A 19,649-nucleotide genomic window follows, 5' to 3' on the forward strand; every position below is an offset into this window, starting at 1 on the left:
CCTATGCAGTAAAGACGTCGATGCCCAGCCGACGCTGCTGAAGGCATGGAGCACACGGGCACTATCAGACGCCCATGAACCCCGCGCAGGGTGCACGGATACCTCTCAGTGTAAGGCACGACCACGTCCCTGAGCACACAGCGCAACACATCTGCATGGAATGGCTGCCGCACGCACCCCCGAACAGCCCAACACGAGCAAGCCAGCAGCGCGGTCCCTCTCCTGCCTTGGCAAGGGGCAATGCTGCACAGTGCCCACAAGGGCACTCCGCCGGTAGCGGAGAACGCACGACGCGCACGCACCGTGGTGCACCACGCGCGGTATCTGGCGCACGACAGACGACAGCACTACAGACCGAAACCCACTACACGACGCGCTCCAAAACCGCACATGCCCCGCCCACATCCGGTCACGACCATGCTGGGCAGTGCACGGCGGGACGTTAGGGGGCGTGGTTTCTATGGAGGCGTGGCCAGCGTTAGAATCCCGCCCGCCTATGCAGGGAGCCGTGGCCCCTCCCATTCCCGCCCTCTTAGCCCCGCCCCCCTGCTGCCCTCCTCGGTTACCCATGGTGCCGCGCGTGGGGCTGGCACTGACGTGGCCGGCGAGTGCCGCCATCTTGTGTTCCTGGGCAGAGAGCGGCTGAGAAGGTGCAGGGGGGGAGTCGACTCCGAGCGGGACGGTGCGAGGACAGACACACACACTGCCCGGGGCAGCAGCCGACGCCGGTGGGTTCACTCACATCTTCCCCTTCCCTCCTTTCAGCCCCAGCCCGCCGCCGAGCTCCCCCGCCCACAACCCCGCGGCCGCCCGGGGAGGCGGCGGCCCGTGTCAGGGTGTGAGGTGCCGCGGCCTTGGCGCTGAGAAGAGCGGGCGGCGGGCACTGGGGGAGCGGGCCCGGTCGCTTCTTCACATCCTTTTTCTTCCTCCCACCCCACTGCGGCTGCCGGCGGGAGAAGGAAGCCAGACCGCAGCTCAGGCCTTGGGGAGCGGCGGGCCTTTTGCAGGGGCGCTGCCCCATCCCTTCCCCTCCATCGCGCCTTTGGGGTTGGGTGACTGGGCCAGGGCGGGAGGGGTGCCAGCCCTATCGTTTCGTTGCCGGAGAGGCGTGGGCTATGACTGGCGAGGGGGACCGCGCCGACCCCCTGCAGCTGCATAGGGCCCGGCACCGCTCCCCCTATCGGAGGAATTAGACGGGATGGGCTTCTCTCCCCAAACTCTCTCATTCCGGCCTCTGCCCCGCCCGTGAACGGGTCTGGGGAGGGAAGTATTTCCTCGTTTTCCTTTCCTCCAGAACCCTCATCGTAGCGGACCTCAGAGATTTGGTAGCGCTGTTGGGGAAAAGAGGCTTGAATGAAGCTTGTATGAGAGAGGTTTTTTTCAACTAAGCCCTTGGCTAGCTGCTGAGTAGGGCTTTCTGCTGTGGTGAGGGGGTGATGGCAAGAAGTCGAGCTTTAGCCTGGAGCAAACTGTGTGCTGTCCATGGCTTCGTTTGATGGTCTAAAAGATCAGTTTTCTTCAGCGTAGCAGCTCCCGGTGGGGATGATACTATATTCTGTCTGAAAATACTATATCCCGTCTCTGTGAGTAGTTAACGTGATACTTCAGGCTGATAACCTCTGTTTGATAGAGGGATCTGCGACATACGTGAACCTTTTCACTGAGTATTTACCCCAGCAGAGCACAACTAAAATTCGGCTGGGTCATAAAACTGCCTAAATGTTGTGTTTGACATTGACCTTGTTTCTTTGCTGCTAGTCTCTTGCCAAACCAAATTCCACAGGTTGATTAGAATTGTATTCAGCAGTCTTGTTTTGAAACGTAGTTTTGTCAATAACTAAAATGTGAACTATTTATATAATACTTTGAACTCTTGTTTTGCAAGCCACAAGGCTTACAACACCCTTTCCCAGGTTATTCCGTTAATCTTATTTTTCAGGCAGAGAAACCAAGTCAAAGTAAATTGTCCAAGGTCATTTAGCAATATCGTTATATTTGCCACCGATTTGGAGCACATCTGTAGGTAAAAAGAACTCTAGCTGAGCCAGAGGATCGCTGCTTGGCTTTTGTTCATGGGTTTTATAATCATACTGTCAGTGTAAGTGCTCCCAGTGTTAGGAATATAGAAAGGGATTCTCCAAAAGGAAAGTTTACAGGGTTGGTGTGATGCCACCGACTTCCTCTGTTAAAAACATGTCTGCAGTGCTTGAGAACCCTGTTGGACTGCTTTCCCTGTTGTAGTAATTATATTGGGTGAAAGGGTGAGGAAACTTGCCTCACTTGAACCTTTTAAACTCAGTTGCTTTGCCAAGTTTATTGAAGCTTCTCCCGTGGTAGAGCATCAGGGGTAAAAATGTGTCAAACAGATCTGTTGCTCAGAAAAGCCTTTGCTTCTGCCGTGGTCTCTGATGTATTTAGTAGGTGCTGGATTGTGTTAAGAGGCAAACACAAAGTCAGTCCCCGATGGTCTGAGACATTTGCTGAATTTTTGAGATTGCCTAGTTGTGAAATAGTTGGAATCTGAAAAGGGACTGGGCAGGGGGTGGTGCAATTTTGCTCGGTGCGCATAGTTTCCTGTGTGTGCTAAATCACACTGACCAAGCAGGGGGCAGGACTAGTCACAGCTTTTCAAAGCAAACAAAGTGTGTGTGGGAGTAGGGGGCTGGATTCTAGTCCTTGTAATTCAGCAAATTCTCATGTGTGCTCCAGTTACATCTGTTTGAAAGCCTGCTTTAAGCAGTAGCATTTCTACATCTCGCTGAGGCACTATTATCAGATAACCTATTGGTTGCATTAACTGGTGGACGGAGGAGAAGCTCACAGCCCAAGATTCCAACTGAATTTGCAGTGGTGACATTTAAAGAACTATCTTTCTTTAAAAAGAAAAGATCTCTTTAGAAATAAAAGCTGCTGATATGTGTAAAGATGGACTTTCAAGCAAGAATTTCGATGGATTTCAGCAGCCTTTAGATTGCCGGACAGTGGGTAAATGTGATTATATGTTAACTTCTGAAAAGGAATAGTTCTGATTCTTTTTTTAGAAATCTCTTGGAAGTTTTGCTACTGGAATGCTACAGAGCTTGTATTAGAGCTAGCATTGTCCTCAGCCATTATTCTCTTTTCTTTAACTGATGAGTAAAGAAGTTCATAATCAGCTTCCTTACTGCAGCAGCTGTTTTTCTGTGTTATTCAGCATGGTTTTTTTCTTTCTGCTTGCGAGTATCCAGTTTTATTTCTTGTTTCTAACACATGCAAACATTGAAACATTGACTGTGGTACTACTTCTGCTGACGTTTCAGTTCTAATAAAACTCCCCTGTCTAATATAGCTCTTATTCATACACTGATTTTGTAGCAGTGACTAGCTGCGTGGGCTCTGCTTTGACAAAAATTGGCCAAAATTGACCAAAAGCCAATTTTATTACCAAAGCTCTCATGTGAATTCTTGCTGTTTCTACTATGAGTCTAAATGTTGACTTACTGCCCAGTCACTGGGAATGAATAACAGGATATTTGGCTTAAAACTGAAGATTTTTAACTTGTGAATAGTTCAGCCTCAAAAAAAAAAAGCAGTGTTTATTTGGAAAGAAATAGCAGGTCCTCACAGCAGCAAGTACCCACTGTTGAACAGGTGAATATGAAGTCTCAGTCTGTACTTGCGTGTCACAGCTACTTCAGTGTTACCTCTTTATTTCCTGTGCAGCTACAGGCAGACTGCAAGGATGTGATGGATGTGCTTTATCTAAAAGCATGAACAGTAACAGCTCCAGTACTTTTCCACCTATCCTTTAAATAGAATATTTTTCTCACTAGGTATGAAATAGAAGTAGCTTGCCCCCCTGCTTGAAGGTGAAAATAAGGGAATAACTGTAATGTGAGGGTGGTGAGGCACTGGCACAGGTTGCTCAAAGAAGCTGTGCCCCCATCCCTGGCAGTGTTCAAGGCCAGGTTGGACGGGGCTTGGAACAGCTTGGTCTAGTGGAAGGTGTCTCTGCCTGTGGTAGGAGTTTGGAACTGGATGAGTGTTAAGGTCCTTTCCAACCCAAACCGTTCTATGAAACCTGATATTTTTGAGTATGAAGCCAAGCAACCTGCCATCTTTGCTTGATACCAACTCTTTGTTTTATTCTGACCAGTATTTTAGGAATTCTTGTGGCTAAGAAATAGGCCTGACCCAAAAGGAAAGTTTTCTCTCTTTTGCCCTTGTTTTGATCTTGTAAGTGGAAATATTTTCTGTTTTCCTGTGACTCTGACCCCAGTGCTCTCAAGAGAATATTACAGCATGTGGAAAATGCGCTATCTGGGTAATGTGTATAGACAGCAAGATGTTCAACCTGCTTAGGTTGAACGAAGGTGCTTCATAAGGAGCAGCTCTCTGTTGGATTTTCTTTCACCTGGCTTCTTGTTTGCAGTTGATTTGTTCTCTGTCTGCATTGAAAATGTCCTGTGCATTGGGGCACTTTTTAGTTGGTCACTGCAAGCCTTTGGTGGCCAGCCATGCCTCATCAGATGCAAGTGTATTTATCTTTTATTCTACGTGATGCTTCAATGCCACTACCTTTCCTCAAACCTTTCCTAAAACCTTTCCTAAAAGACATAATTTAGGGCACCTTTTCCATCTCGTGCTTGGGGGAAAATTGTCATAGCGGTAGATTTTGATCTCTTATTTTCCTAGTTTTGATGGGTACAACTATAAGGAAATTGGGACTTGCTGTTAATGAATTGCACTGAGAAGAGGTTCTTGGAGTGGCCTTTATTACAGTGTTTTTTAAGTCCAAGGTAATCCCCTGGTGAAGAAAGAACCTGGCTTACTTGTTAGCTGCTTTTAAATTTTGCTTGTAATTTATGCCTAGCAATGTTAGTATAGTCTAAAGTAGCTCAAATAAAAATTATTTAGGCTAAATTCCACTGTTGAGGCCCCAAAGTTAAAGGGCTTGAGTTAATAAGTAGTTATCTTTCACTCAGGTTATCAGCTGTGGAGGGTCAGCAAACAGCTTCTAAAAATAGTTAAATATAACTCTACTGGTATAGCTGTATATTGGGCCACTCTGGATATATATAAAGAAGTTTTTTGACCAAGACTGGCTTTCAGATTTTGCTGTAACAGAACACTGTACTTTAGTCTGTAAATAAATTACTTCAAATTCCAAACAATGCAGCTGTCCTTAATTGGCTGTGGCTGCTGACTGGTAGTATGAAGTACTGCAGCCCTAGAGGAAGCCTAAATTTTATCAGTGTCTTATTCTTGTTGGATCACTTCTCGTATTCTCTTTTAAATCATGCTTTATATTGTGAAGAACAAGCTGCCAAGTTAGATTTGCACTTTAAATTATTTGCCAGTTGTTCTTGCATTTAACACCAGTAACAGCTGTTGAGCTTGATTTTTTTCTTTTTTTTTTTCTTTTTGTTTTTAAGAAAAAGCTTTCTCATTTCTTGTTTGCACCGTGGGTTTGGTGATCCTTTGTGTGAATATTTTGCTTTTCTTGACATTTAATTTTAAACTTTCTAGACTGCTATAAAGTAGAAACATGATACAAGCCAGTTAGTGATAACTGACTAGATTTCAAGTCAGTATTGTGTTGGGTTACTTTAGACCATACTGTCATCACTAGGCATAGAGTACACACAATTTAAGAGTAGCTAACAAATACACCAGGTGCTTTCTTCACAAGGGGATTATCTTGGACGTAAATAACAAATTGATCAATTTTTATTCTCCTTTGACTGATAAAACTGGGGTGTTAATACCAGGCTAGGAATTCTGAGTTTGGGGGTTTTCTAATTGTATTAGAGGTGGAGTTAATGCTTAGGCCAATGTCAAGTACACTTCCCTTTAAATGGAGACATGCTCTTTGTAGTAGATCAGTTGTCTTTGTAAGCGCACCAGTTTTACTTGCCATAGATGTCTAAGCAAATAAAACAAGGTGCAGAAAGCTACTAGGAAAAAGCTTTCTGGTAAACTTGCAATTGCTAGGGGTGCTAGCTTGTGCTTTAGCATTAGTATTTTGACTGATTTTATCTGCGTAATGTGGTATGTCATTGGTAGCAGCACCATGTTTGTCTCTCCTTGAAACAGGCACTTAAACCAAGATACAAACATCCTAGGGAGACATAATTCCAGAGGCAATAGATGCCTTCTGTGCCTCTATCTTGCTGTGCTGTGCAGAGAGGAGACAGAGAATGAAGTTTTCTTGACTTGACTTCATGGCTGCTGGTATTTTTTTGGCTACAGATTGACGACATGATTGTGCCCAGCAACTTTTTGGTTATTCCATTTGATAAATTTTGAGTGTTAATTTTTTCACCGTGGGAGCCTTACGTGATAAGTGCTGGTATGTAGAAGCTAAATAAATGTATTTCTGTACTGTAGGTGTAATTTAACTAAGTAATGCATATGGCATCCTCTGTCTCAGATTTTGTCTGCTCTAGTATGTTTAAAGAAACGATGTGAAGCTGAAATTGTGGCGTTTTCCACAATTCCTGGCTTAGGGAAGTTTAATCACTATGTGGTTAACAAGAACTTTTCCAGAGGTGCAAAATTACAGTTATGCAGAGTCTTCAAGATGTAGTTGTAGTTGTCTCTAATGTACTGCATACCCTTCTGGTCATAGTTCTGCAGGGTAGCTTGTTAACTAACAGCTCATCCAAGAAGTGCATTTGACTTCTCAAGATAAGCAGTCTGAATGAAATGACATTAAAGTGCATTAACATATGGTTAAATATCAAATGCTGCAGAAGATTAAGTGTTGAATAATCTTCAGCCTTGAGAATATTCCTCAGAGCTTTTATTCTAACCACCTGCAATTAATAAAAGCAAATTCCAGTTCTTACTCACGGGCCCTCATGCTTTAGCAGACACAAGACTGCCTGCTCTTGCAGACACTCTTCATTTTTAACTCACTGAGCCTTTCTGAAAAAGGCTGCCTGTTCTCCTAATTGCTTATCTAAATGTATCACTTACTAGAAAACAAGCTGCTGAAAATACCTTGTTTCCTGAAGCAAAACTGCAGTCTTACCAGTGAGTGTGTGCCTTGCTATTTACCAATCTTACTTGAACCTGCCTAACAGGTTTTTACTGCAGTGAGGATCTTGAGGTGGAGTAAACTAGTTAAGGTGTGCTTCAGGGCTTTGATAGCCAGGGAGAAACAAGTCATACGGGCAGTTCAGTTTTGGGGTGATCTAGGGGGTGGTGGGCTTCCTTTTCTACAAGCTGATATTGTACAGAGAGCACATGCACACTAAGCACTGCAAAAATAATCTGCTGTTGATTCAAATTGTTCCCCTTCATACACTTCCTACTTAGCCATATAGATGCCTCTTCTGAAGATGTGCTGAAGTACTGCAAGCACCTCACAAGCCGTAGTCTTTTTATGTTTCCAAGCATTTTATTGAACTTGGACTTCTAAAATGATTGGTGTAGCTATTACTGACAACATTTGGGTTGAAAGAAAGTTAAGCTTCAGTATAGCATATAGGCAATATATTGGCAAATCTTGATACTGTGAGTGTTGAAGATGCCTGAAAAGTAAGAGGATTGCTTAGTTAACCTAGAAGGGTCTTAAATTTTCTTGTATTTTCAGACTGTGTATGTTCTCATAGTCCAACTAGTGGACTGATACGAGAATTAAAGTAAGCAGATTCAGATCTGAAGTACAGCAGAAGTAATCTCGTGATCTCTCAGCTGAGTTGTATTAATGGATGGCAGCAAAGTCCTGGGAAGCAGCTCTAAACTGCAGCAGCAGTTTCTGCTGTGATAGTGTCTGTGATGTTTGATGGCAGGAAAAAAGCAGAGACCTGATGGCTGGTCACAGATGTGATGATGATTTGGTTGGGGGTTTTAATGATACTGAGGAAGGAACTTGAGGTACTTTGCTTAGATAATAGGAAGTGAGGAAATACTGGCAGGGACAGTGTAGGGAGAGGAGAGTAATGGGCAAACCATGGGAGTATGATTTTCTGTGGCAATAGGTTAACGTGATTTTAGCTGCTGGTCAGAGGATGGTGAAGATGGAGACCCTCTCTTTTGCCCCGGCAGTATCTTAACAAGTCAGTGGTGGGAACCACAATAGTTTGTTGCAGTTCAACAGATGGGTTTCACCTAGTGTCTTTCTTTTAGACAGCAATGATTCTGCTATTTTCTATTCAGCATAACACACTTGGTTTACAGGGGGTGGGCTGTAAACTACACTTTACTGCCTATAAAAATAAATCGGACTTTATGCAACATCGCCTGCCCTGGAGTATCAGATAAGTTACAGAAGTGGTTTGGACAGTAGGAATGTGGAAGAAAACAAGAAAATGGAAACAAGTGCTTTAATGTATCTTATTTTTACTTTTTGTGGGGAGGAGAGGAGTATAAAAACAGTGGTTATAAAGACTTCCTCAGTGGTGGAAGGCAGACTTGACCTGGAAATAGCTGGCAGGAAAACAAGGATCTAATGGGATTCACTACTGTTAGTGCAAAGTGTAAGCAACTTGTTCAACAGACTATGACTTTTCCAGGGTGTGGGAAGATGCCATGAATTTAAACACTAAGATTTTGCTATGTTACTACTATTGATCAAAGCATTTAATAACCTTTTATGCTTTTAAATATGCAGAAACAAAATAAGTTCATTCTTTCACAGGGCTTCTTAAGGTTCTGTTGCTACAAAAGTTCTTATGGTCATTTTGGAGCGTTACAAGAGTTCTAGTAAAAGGATATGGTTCAACCCTGACTGTTGCTTTTCAGGCAAAGTACAAGATAGAGATGACATGAGAGTGGCTGAACAGAGGAAAGCTCTACAGCCTTCCTCCCCTCCAGCCCTGCAAGAGCTGCTGTTGTGGGCTGGGGAGTGAGATTTCCTGCTGTGTGTGTGTTCTGGATAAATGGGAGCTCTAGCAAAACTGTTTTCTCTACTTCCTAATTAACTTTCCTGTTTATACAGCTTTCATATATTCAAGTGGGAGTTGAATATTCATGGTTGTGCTACAGAAATATGAAGGAAATGGTGGAATAATAGAACTTTTAAACCTTCCGTTTGGTTGTAATCCGCAGGCTACGCTGTCTGGCTTACAGAGGAACTTAGTTTTCAAGTTTTGATCACATTGACCTTTAATCATGTGAAATAAATGAAACTTTGAGTTGAGTTACTTCAGCAAGTTGAAGTGGTGATGTCATTCAGGAACTCTGGAGTGGACTCTGACCTTCACTGTGGAGCTTGAGCTTCTTGTGCTAAGACATGTGACTTGGTTAACGTTAGTGCTGAAGTTTTGGGTTAAAAATTGCATCCAGCAGAGCTTCCTGAGAAGAGCAGAACTGCTTAGACCTTTCCCAGAGTAGAGTGAGGAAGTCAGACTTAATACATCCCTAGCAGGGCGTTAAATTGAGCTGGACAGATTATTGTTCTTTGGTTCAAAGCTTGTTTTAATGGTCTTAAATATGTATTTTGTAAAGTCTGTTTCAAGCAAGGATTTTGCTTCAGGCACAGAGCTGCATTATGAAATACAGGGTGTCTTCAAGAGATGATTCAAACTTCATGTTACATTTAAAATTGTGTGATTTCGTTTACGGAAAGCCCATCCTTTGACTGTTAACACATCTTGGCTGTATGTTCTTCTACTGTCTTAAGCATGTATTTTCAGCTGGGCTCAGTCTTTTCTTTTTAAGCTGACATCTGAGAGCTTCCATCAGTAGAGGGGTGAATCACTATCACCATGTAACATGCTCATCTGTGCCTCACTGTAAAGCTTTCAGGCTGCTTCTTCATGCTTTATATGAGCAGAATAATTGTTCTCTTGGTGACCTCAAACTGTAAACCATGTAGAAATAAGTTTAGAAAGGCAGGAAATTTGTGGTGGGGTGAATCCTGTCCCAAGGGCATGGAGAGTGTCTGTGAGAGCTGGAATGGATAGGTAGTTCCTCCAGTTCCTAAACAGTAAGCTCCTGGTGATCTGAATCGCTTCTAAGTGTCCAAGCAGAAATGTTGGCAGTGAAGGAAACAAATTATTAAATATTAAAAGATAATTTAATTATCTTTTAATGTGGCTATTTTTCCATAGTTTCAGTAAATGTGGATTTGCTTCCTAGAGGTTTCATTTCAATGGTATTGTAAGTAATACTGCTTTTTATTTACGTCGTCTTCACAGGCTGTTTCCTCAGGGATTGAGAGGAAGGAAGCTGTTTTGAGTAGGAGAGAATCCAAGCTGTATTCCGAATTTCCTTCACAAAAGAAGGACCAGCTATTGGTGTGCTGAGTAGCAAAGAGATGAGCACACATTTAAATGTTTTTAACTGCAGGTTGATTTTTTTAAAAAGTGTATTTTCTGGCGACACTTTAGACTGCAGATAAATTATCTTATGACCCTGTGGGACAAAAAGTACCTGAAGCGGTCAGCTGTGTTGAAAGCAAACCATATATTCTGGAAACAAAAGTTTGAGAACAGCATTTAATACTAAAACTTCTGAAAGAATAGCTGAAAGATTTAAAGTACTCAAAGTCATGTTGTTTTATTAGCATTTTATTAGTTTCGGTATATCTGTTCCTTCTGTATTGCTTCAGTGAGAGGAAAAAACATGTATGGTAGTGTCTGTAAAGGATGTGTATTACCTGATATTTTTGTTGGTGGTTTCTTTAGTCAACCCACAGCCATTGGTAACTCATGAGTGATACTTTGATCTTTTTCCTCTAGACTTCACTGGCCAGTGAGAACCTAGCTCAAGCATGGGAAATATTTTTGCTAACCTCTTCAAAGGCCTTTTTGGCAAAAAAGAAATGCGTATTTTAATGGTTGGTCTGGATGCTGCAGGAAAGACTACTATTTTGTACAAACTTAAACTTGGTGAAATAGTAACTACTATTCCTACTATAGGTAAGTTGTGGGTTGTTTGTGGGGTTTTTTTGCTTAACGTTTTTATAGGTGCTTGCTTTGAGATTTGGGTCTTAAGTGTTTGCAGCAGTATCTTATCTTGGTTGCCACTCTGCTGATTTAAGTAACCTGGCTGTCAGAAAAAAGAGTTGCTAAAACCATGGTATGGAAATGGCACAGCCTGATGTTCTGGTATGAGAGGAGGTTTACAACGGCATGCAGGGTTAGGACAAGGGGGAATGGCTTTGAACTGACAGAGGGGAGATTTAGATGTGATCTGAGGAAGAAGCTCTTCCCTGTGAGGGTGGTGAGGTGCTGGCACAGGTTGCCTGGAGAAGCTGTGGCTGCCCCATCCCTGACAGTGTTCAAGGCCAGGTTGGATGGGCTTGGAGCAACCTGGTCTAGTGGAAGGTGGCCCTGCCTGTGGCAGGGGGTTGCAACTGGACGGTCTTTAAGGTCCCTTCCAACCCAGACCATTCCATGATGATTTTTTGAGGGTGACTGCCTTATCAGAGACATACCTTATTTGTAGCCCTTAAAGCTCATGGGGTTTTGATGAAACATAGTTTGCTCTGCATTTTGTAGCTGCTTGGATAGCAATTAGAGCTGTTGTTTGGTTTTTTTTATTGCAGTGAGGGTGGGAGGAGGAGCTTCACAGAACCCGTGTTTGTCTGCTTCGAGGTCTTCAGTGTAGAATTCTGCTTATTTATAGTAGATTTAAATTTTGAGATAACTTTTTAAACATTAACATTCTGAGCATGACTAGGTAAATACAATAGATCCAGGGCCACCTATGTTTAACTGAGACTTTTGCCACAATTTCTCTTTCAGGCTTCAATGTGGAAACAGTAGAATACAAGAACATTAGCTTCACGGTGTGGGATGTAGGTGGTCAGGATAAGATCAGACCACTCTGGCGCCATTATTTTCAGAACACACAAGGTGAGTCCAAATGCAATTTAAGCAGGTTTCCAGAATCCAAAAGCTTTTTTTAATGTCCTTGCTAGGATAATTCTGCAAGTTTCTTGAGGGTATGTGGAAATATTTATTATTGTTAAGGGTGTGTTTGTGTGCTGGTCTGGTTCTTCTGTTAAGCTAGCACAGGTTCAAAGAGGGATGGGAGGAAATCTAGAAACCAGTCTTCCTTGTTCATCTGACTCAGAGCAAGTTCCAAATTCTGCTTTTCTTCTGTAAGCGTCACAGCTCTCTGCCCTCACTTCAAAGTCTTTACTACAGGCTTTAACAACCCTGGGAACTGAGAGTTTATCACTTCTGCTGCTGCTGTGCCTTTATAATGTGCATGCATTTGAGTCCTGTCACAGGATTTCAAGAGTTGCTACTCACTGGAAAATACTAAGTGGTTATGTAGTTGAATCATACACTTTCCAAAAATGCAAATGCAAACTAGCACTTTCTTTCACCAGCTTTCAGCAAGAACACATTCTCTCAGACATGAGATTACAGTAATAAGAAATCTGTGTTCTTCTAGTAATAGTGTTTTGCATTAATTTATCTTTAAAGCTTAGCTCTGACCTCCAGAGGTATTTATCATTTGTAAATAACTTCTGGTATGTGCTTTTTCTGATTGTTTGCTTATTTCTAGGTCTGATTTTTGTGGTTGACAGTAATGACAGAGAACGAGTGAATGAGGCCAGAGAAGAGCTTATGAGAATGTTGGCAGAAGATGAGCTTAGAGATGCTGTTTTATTAGTGTTTGCTAACAAACAGGTATGCCCAGAATGATGTCTTGCTTGTAAGAACTCTTGGAAATGTACAATATACTTGTAAGTGCTAGATGTTGAATGTAGATGTTTGGGGCTTCACTGTAATAATAGGTAAGCTCTCAGTGACTGTCCATTCAGTTCTGTTGAAGACAGCAAGCCTGTAGATTGAATTACCCTGTTCCCATCTGGAGGAGTATCTTTCTTAGCTGATAGAAACTTGCATTTTCAGTGTTGGGAAGGCATTCTACTAGTTTATTTTTAAGGTTGGCTTGGCTCAAGTACAGCACCTGCTCAAACTTCCTCCAAACAGAGATGAAGGGCAGTATGCCAGAACCTCCCTGAATTAGTCAGTTGGGGTGTTGAGGGGCACTGCTCGTGATGGTGGAAGCACTCTGCTTTTAATCCATTTGTGTTGACCTGTGAGCTGAACACTTCCAGGCCACAGAGTGAGCTGAGAGATCTGCCCCTTACTGCTTGTAAGGGCCTTGGTAGCTTAAACCCAGAAGTTGGCCTTAAACAGGGCTGGTAAACTTCCGGTAGGAACAGCATCCTGCGCGGCCATCAAGCACACCATCAGCAATTTTGCTGACAACACTGAACTGTGTGGTGCAGCTGATGTGCTGGAGGGAAAAGGGATGTCATTCAGAGGGACCTGTGTACGCTGGAGGGGAGGACAGTGCACTAGCACTACTAAGCCGAGTACTACTTTATGTTAAAACTTGACCTTAAGTCATATCTGCAGTCACGAAAAAGAAAAAAGAAACACTTTCCTGAGTGGAAAGTGAATGAAATGGCCTTGAATTGTAAGCAGTTCAGGGTCAGCACTAAGGGGCCTGATGACTTGATCCAAATGTCAGCTGTCTTCCTTCTGTTTTCTGAAGAGAAATATTCTGTAGTACGTGCTTTTGATGGTGTTGTTCAGCCTTTGACACTTCTGTCAGTAGAGGGGAAATAGCTCAAGTATAGAAGTAATCCACCAAGTTTTTCTTAAAGAGAAGTTCTAAGAGCTCTTAAAACTTTCTTCTTAAAACTAATGATCAAAAACAGCTGAGGGAGGTGGGCATTTCTTCTTAGTGAGTAGGGGAGAAAATGACTCTTCTTCCTTCCCTCAGGACCTGCCAAACGCGATGAATGCAGCAGAAATCACAGACAAACTTGGACTGCATTCTCTTCGTCACAGGAACTGGTATATCCAGGCAACCTGTGCTACTAGTGGAGACGGTCTCTATGAAGGACTGGACTGGTTGTCCAATCAGCTCCGAAACCAGAAATGAAACCATAAATCTTCCTCTTCCCTCTTTTTCCACCCTTCCCTCTTATTTCCTCCTATTCGCCCTTCGCTTTACTCTAATGTGGCAAACTGTGCTACTTTGTGGTATTGAGTGCCGGAAGCTGTTTTCATTTCTTTTGTCACAGTATATATTGCATCATGCTGTAAATGTGGCAAATACAAGCCTGAAAACAGTTAGGTTTCTTATTTAATGTAAATAGTTTTTGTTTCCAATGAGGCAGTTTCTGGTACTCCTATGCAATATTACTCAGCTTTTTTATTGTAAAGAATCAACTCACTGTTTAGTACTTGGAAGGGATTTCAGTGGGTCAACACAAGGGTTGCCAGTGGTCCTCGTGCAGTAGAGCTGTATACTATCTCGGCTGGGTTGTGAGCTCTGTGAGATCGATTTTGGTGGTTGGTTTTTAACCTGAATTCTGTATTTTTTTAAATAGTCAAGGAAAAGTAAAAACACTTCAACATACCAACGTTTGACGTAGCTTCTGCTGTTGTAGCTCTGAGTGATGACTTTTGATTCTTTCGAGATGGTGAAGCAACGATCGACACCCAATTGGCTTCATCTGGTTAAAGAACAGATCATAACCAGTACATCTCTGGCTCTTTCTGTAGGTCACAGTGTGTGCTCATATTTGTTCATAGATTTGTCAGATCTGGTTTAGATGAGCTTTTGCAGACTCATGCTAAACATCTGACTTTCGGTTAAGGTGAAGTTTATCACTTCCATTGAACTTGAAATAATTTCCAGAAGTCAGCATTTTGTCATATTTTTCACAAGTGTTTTGTACTTTTCATGTGTGTAAACCACTCCAGAAGGCAAACCTTTCCACAGAAAGCACAGCCTGTACTAGTCCTAAGCTCTAGAGGCAGAAAGTACTGTACTTAATGCCAGAATTGCCATGAAAAACACCAAACATCTATGTATAGCGTCTAGGAAAAAAAAAAAAAAGCATGAGTTTGGAGAGTCATTCCACTCTAGAAGTATTCAATCCCATTTTGGAACAATCCCATATCTGTATATGTGTGAAAACCCTTGGCATCCCTCATACTGCAAGGTTCAGATTTGCCATCAGAAAAAAGACCTTTTCTTTTGTATTTTGATAAAACACTGAAGAAGCTGGAGCTGTTAAACTTTAACTCGAGGAACTATCAGAACTGGTTTATTTAGTGTTGTGGAAACCTTTATTGCTTTCAATACACACTTAGTAATCAACTGTTTTGTATACTTGTTTTCAGTTTTCATTTCGACAAACAAGCACTGTAATTAAAGCTATTAGAATAAAATCTCTTAACTATTTCATGGTTTTTATGCCTTGCTGTTCATTTGATCATCTTGGCAGAATCATAATGAAATACTTGTTGAATAAAAAGTTTCATGAAACTTGCACTGGTATCATGTTGTTTTGTATCATCATCTTTGTACAGTACCTGTTGCTGGATTAACACTCACCCAACCAGCGTTTTGCTGTGTCAGTTTGCATGAGAGTTTCAGGACATCTCCTGTGTTTCCCAAATCTGTCATTCCTGGTTGGACTCATGGAGGTGAAAAGGTGGGTAGCAGTTCTCTGGTCTTGCTGGCTGGTTGATGGTTGGCTTCTGCTGGAGTCCCTTAATTGCCTCAGGGCATCTCTTGAGCTTCTGCAGCAGTCCCATCTGTTCTTCCTGCTGATCCCACTTAGGGTAGGACATGTGAATTAGCAGGTTTGTTTTTTTGTTGGTTTTTTTTTTTTTTGCAGGGGGGAATACAAAGTCTGCCTTTTTAAACACTTTAGTTTGTGTGTTTTCACCTCTCACAGTCCCCTCTGGACCATTTCACAGGCTCGAATCTGTAAGGTGGAAGGTGTATCATGCAGGTTAGAGAGCAATCCACCCCAAACCCTGAGACTTTGGGTGGTTGTCAGAGGGGACTGCAGTGCGGCTGGAGACAGCAGGAATGCTGCTTCCTTCTATTGCTGACCTGGCATCGGTTTTCTCGCTGTGAAGCAAGAGCTGGCTTTTTGGATGATTGCTCTCTCATCAACAGATCACACTCCCCCTTGCTCCCCAGGTTTTGTTTCCTCTCTGAATCCTTCAAGCAGCACCATAGCTGCTTAGCATGTGTACACAGAACCGCCCTCAGCCTGAGCATGCTTCTCTCTGGGGCTGACCTGTTGGGCAGAGGCTCACTGAGTATGAAGGATGTTGTCTGCCCTGTCTTTGGCTGGGTGAGTGGCAGGTAGGAGGATGGGTTGATTCAGGTTCCTCAGTAAGTGCTGCCTGAGCCCCAGGTCTGTTCCTTGGGCTCGCTTCAGTAGTGAAGGGTAAATACTACTGGGCAAACAACAGGATTACAAAACTCCTGCAGGTCAGGTTATTCTTGCCTTGAGTTTCAAGCTCTGAATCAGGATCTCCACATGCCTAATAGGGCAGGATGTCTGTTCCTGGTCTGGGAGGTCATTGGACTTGAATCAGACTGGTTTGGGTTGGAAGGGGTCTTAAAGCTCGTACAGTTCCAATCCCCTGCCACGGGCAGGGACACCTTTTCCTAGAGCAGGTTACTTCAAGCCCCGTCCAGCCTGCCCTTGATCACTGCCAGAGATGGGGCAGCCACAGCTGCTCTGAACTTGAACTCTGAACTCTTCTGCTGGTAACGCTTTGCACTGCTGAAAAAAACAGAACGCACTGGTGGTTCCCCAGGATCAGCAAGCTGGGAGACCCTGACGTGCCCTCTGCTGTATACCGGACTAAGTCCAGCCCTGGAGTTTTAGCCACCCATCCAGGCAGAAGTCGTCTCATGCCCACGGGAAGCGTGAGCACAAAACTGTGTTCTGGTGTGGTTCCCCCGCAGTCCAGCCGGGACCAGCAACAGGCAGGGGGTAAAGCCTTGGCAGAGGTTTCAAAGGAGAGAGGGTGGGAGAAACTGAGCTGTGAAACAGCTGGCTGTGGAGTCAGGGAAGGCATCTGCTCACAGCCCATAGTAAATGGGTGGGAGTTCTCTGCAGGAGCAGGGAGCCAGAGGTGCAACCTCGTGGGGAGGCAGAGGAAGCTGGGCAGAGGGAGCTCTCCTGGCCAGGCTGAACTGCCCCAGGATGGCTGTGCCACAGCCCTGCCAGCATGGGGCTTGGTAAAGCTGGGGAGACCTTGGAGCAGCTTCCAGTGCCTAAAAGGGCTGACAAGAAAGATGGAGAGGGGCTTTTGATAAGGGCAGGTAGGGACAGGAGAAGGGGGAATGGCTTTAAACTGGCAGAGGGGAGATTGAGATGAGATCTGAGGAAGAAGTTCTTCCCTGTGAGAGTGGTGAAGCCCTGGCACAGGTTGCCCAGAGAAGCTGTGGCTGCCTCATCCCTGGCAGTGTCCAAGGCCAGGCTGGATGGGGCTTGGAGCAACCTGGTCTACTGTAAGGTGTCCCTGCCCATGGCAGGGGGTTGGAACTGGATGAACTTTAAGGTCCCTTCCAACCCAAACCATTCTGGGATTCTCTGATTCTGTGAAACCCACATTTGCCTGTCATGCCTAGGACTGCTTAGAGCTGCAGATGTGAATAGTCCTGGCAGAGTCAAGCCCTGCTGGAAGCATCCATCCACTTGCGTGGGAGACGGAGGAAGGGGAAGTGGGAGCCTGTGCAGGGAGCATGATTTGAAGTGGAGTGCTGGGATTTGTGGGGACTCTGGGTTTGTTCTTTGCCTGCTGAGGTTGTTCAGCTCTTCCGAAGTTCCCCTTTCAGCCTGGATCTCCTGGCACTGAGTTCCTGTTAACACAGACCTGCACTGGGATGCTCCCAGCAGGCCCCTTTCACAGCTTGGACCCCAAACATCCCCGGGGGGGGAGGTGACTTCTAACTTGGTGAGCTTGGTCTGGGGAGTGCTGGTCAGGTCAGAGCCTCCAGCCAGGGAGCACAGGGGTTCAGGGATACCCCACTTGCACCCCATGAGTTGCATGTGGGCAGCCACCAGTGGGTCGCTGGGCTGGTTGTGGGGCTGTGGCTGCTCAAACCAAGAGGAATAGCCCTGAGATGCTGCCAAGAGGTTGTTAACCCCCCTAGAAAGCATCTTGGGGTGTGCTGGGGCAGCACTGAAGCTTACGACTGCCCCGCAGCATCTCCTGCTGCCCGTGCTGGCAGGGTTATGCACGTGCTCGCAGCCGGGCAGCAGGACAGAAGGGCTTTATTTCACCTCCTCAGCCCGGTCCTGCTGTGTCCCCCCCCCATGATGAATGCTGCCCTTGTTCCACACCGGGCACGCCTGGTCCCACCCCGCACCAGCAGCGCCGCTCCACACCCCATCCCTCCCGCCCGGCTGTCATAGTGTGACAGAAACCCCCCCAGCGCTGCCAAAGTGCAGAGCAAGGCCGGTGGCCAGCCCGGAGCTCTTGTGTGCCAAGGCACACAAACCCGCCCTGTGTGCAGCAGGACATGTTGCATCATTAATTCACAAACGGGGCCCTTGTGCTTGGCACAGCCACTCCTGCAGCCAGCGATGCTCCGGCCCAGAGCTGCCTGGGACAACCCCTTTCCATTCGGATCAGTATTTCTATTTATTGATGAGAATTTCCCTTTTCTCAGTGCATCAAGAATCATAGAACCATAGAATCAGTAAGTTGGAAAAGACCTTTAAGATCATAAAGTCTAACTGTTACTCCAGGACTGCCAAGTCCACCACTAAACCATGTCAATGCTACATCTACACGGTTTGTGAACACTTCCAGGGATGGTGACTTCACCACTTCCCTGGGCAGCCTGTTCCAATGCTTGATCAGCCTCTCCATGAAGAGATTTTCCCTAATACCCAATCTAAACCTCCCCTGACACAGCTTGAGACCATTCCCTCTTGTCCTATCATTTGTTACTTGAGAGACCCACTCCCACCTCACTACAACCTCTGTTCAGGCAGTTGTAGAGAGCGATAAGGTCCCCCCTTAGCCTGCTCTTCTCCAGACTGAACAACCCCAGTTCCCTCAGCAGTTCCTCATCACACTTGTGCTCCACACACTTCACCAGCTTCATTGCCCTTCTCTGGACCCACTCCAGCACCTCAATGTCTCTCTTGTAGCAAGGGGCCCAAAACTGAGCACAGGATTTGAGATGCAGCTTCACCAGTGCTGCGTACAGGGGACAATCACTTCCCTGCCCCTGCTGGACACGCTACTGCTGATACAGGCCAGGATACCATTGGCCTTCTTGGCTGCCTGGTCACAAGCTGCTCATGTTCAGCGGCCATCAGCACCCCCAGGTCCTTTTCCAATGAGCAGATTTCCAGCCAGTATAAGACCCAGCACTTTGCATTGTTGAACCTCATACAATTGGCCACAGCACATCAACCCAGCCTCCAGATCCCTCTGCAGACCCTTCCCACCCTCCAGCAGATCAACACTCCCACCCAGCTTGATGTCATCTGCAAATTTACTGAGGGTGCACTTGATCCTCTCATCCAGATCATCAATGAAGATATTAAACACCGGCCCCAACACAGCCCTGAAGGACACCACTAGTGACCAGTCACCAACTAGATGTGACACCATTTACCACTACTCTTTGGGCTTGGCCATCCCACCGGTTTCCAACCCAGTGAAGAATCCTTCTATCCAGGCCATGAGCAGCCAATTCATCCAGGAGAATGCTGTGGGAGAGAGTGTCAAATGCTTTACTAAAGTCCAAATACACAATGTCCATCCTCTACCAGGTAGGTCACCTTATCACAGAAGGAGATGAGGTTGGTCAAGCAGGACCTGCCCTTCATGAACCCGTGCTGACTGGGCCTGATCCCCTCATTTTCCTGTATGTGCTTTATGACCTCACTTAGGATCATCTGCTCC

The 19,649-nt window shown here is 44.9% G+C and overlaps 1 protein-coding gene across 1 annotated transcript; it reads left to right on the top strand.

The window, feature by feature from the left end:
- The first annotated feature begins 573 nt into the window (after positions 1 to 573).
- ARF1 (ADP ribosylation factor 1) lies at positions 574 to 15,246 on the top strand. Its single transcript, XM_061474423.1, has 5 exons — positions 574 to 728; positions 10,671 to 10,850; positions 11,679 to 11,789; positions 12,451 to 12,575; positions 13,684 to 15,246. The coding sequence occupies exons 2-5, from the start codon at positions 10,703 to 10,705 to the stop codon at positions 13,843 to 13,845; spliced, it is 546 nt and encodes a 181-aa protein (XP_061330407.1). The 5' UTR covers positions 574 to 728; positions 10,671 to 10,702; the 3' UTR covers positions 13,846 to 15,246.
- The last annotated feature ends 4,403 nt before the right edge of the window (positions 15,247 to 19,649 follow it).

Source organism: Pezoporus flaviventris, unplaced genomic scaffold, assembly GCF_033815535.1.
Source record: "Pezoporus flaviventris isolate CSIRO_AGI_PZ_B2104156 unplaced genomic scaffold, CSIRO_AGI_Pfla_v1 ptg000079l, whole genome shotgun sequence".
Taxonomy (NCBI): Eukaryota; Metazoa; Chordata; class Aves; order Psittaciformes; family Psittacidae; genus Pezoporus; species Pezoporus flaviventris.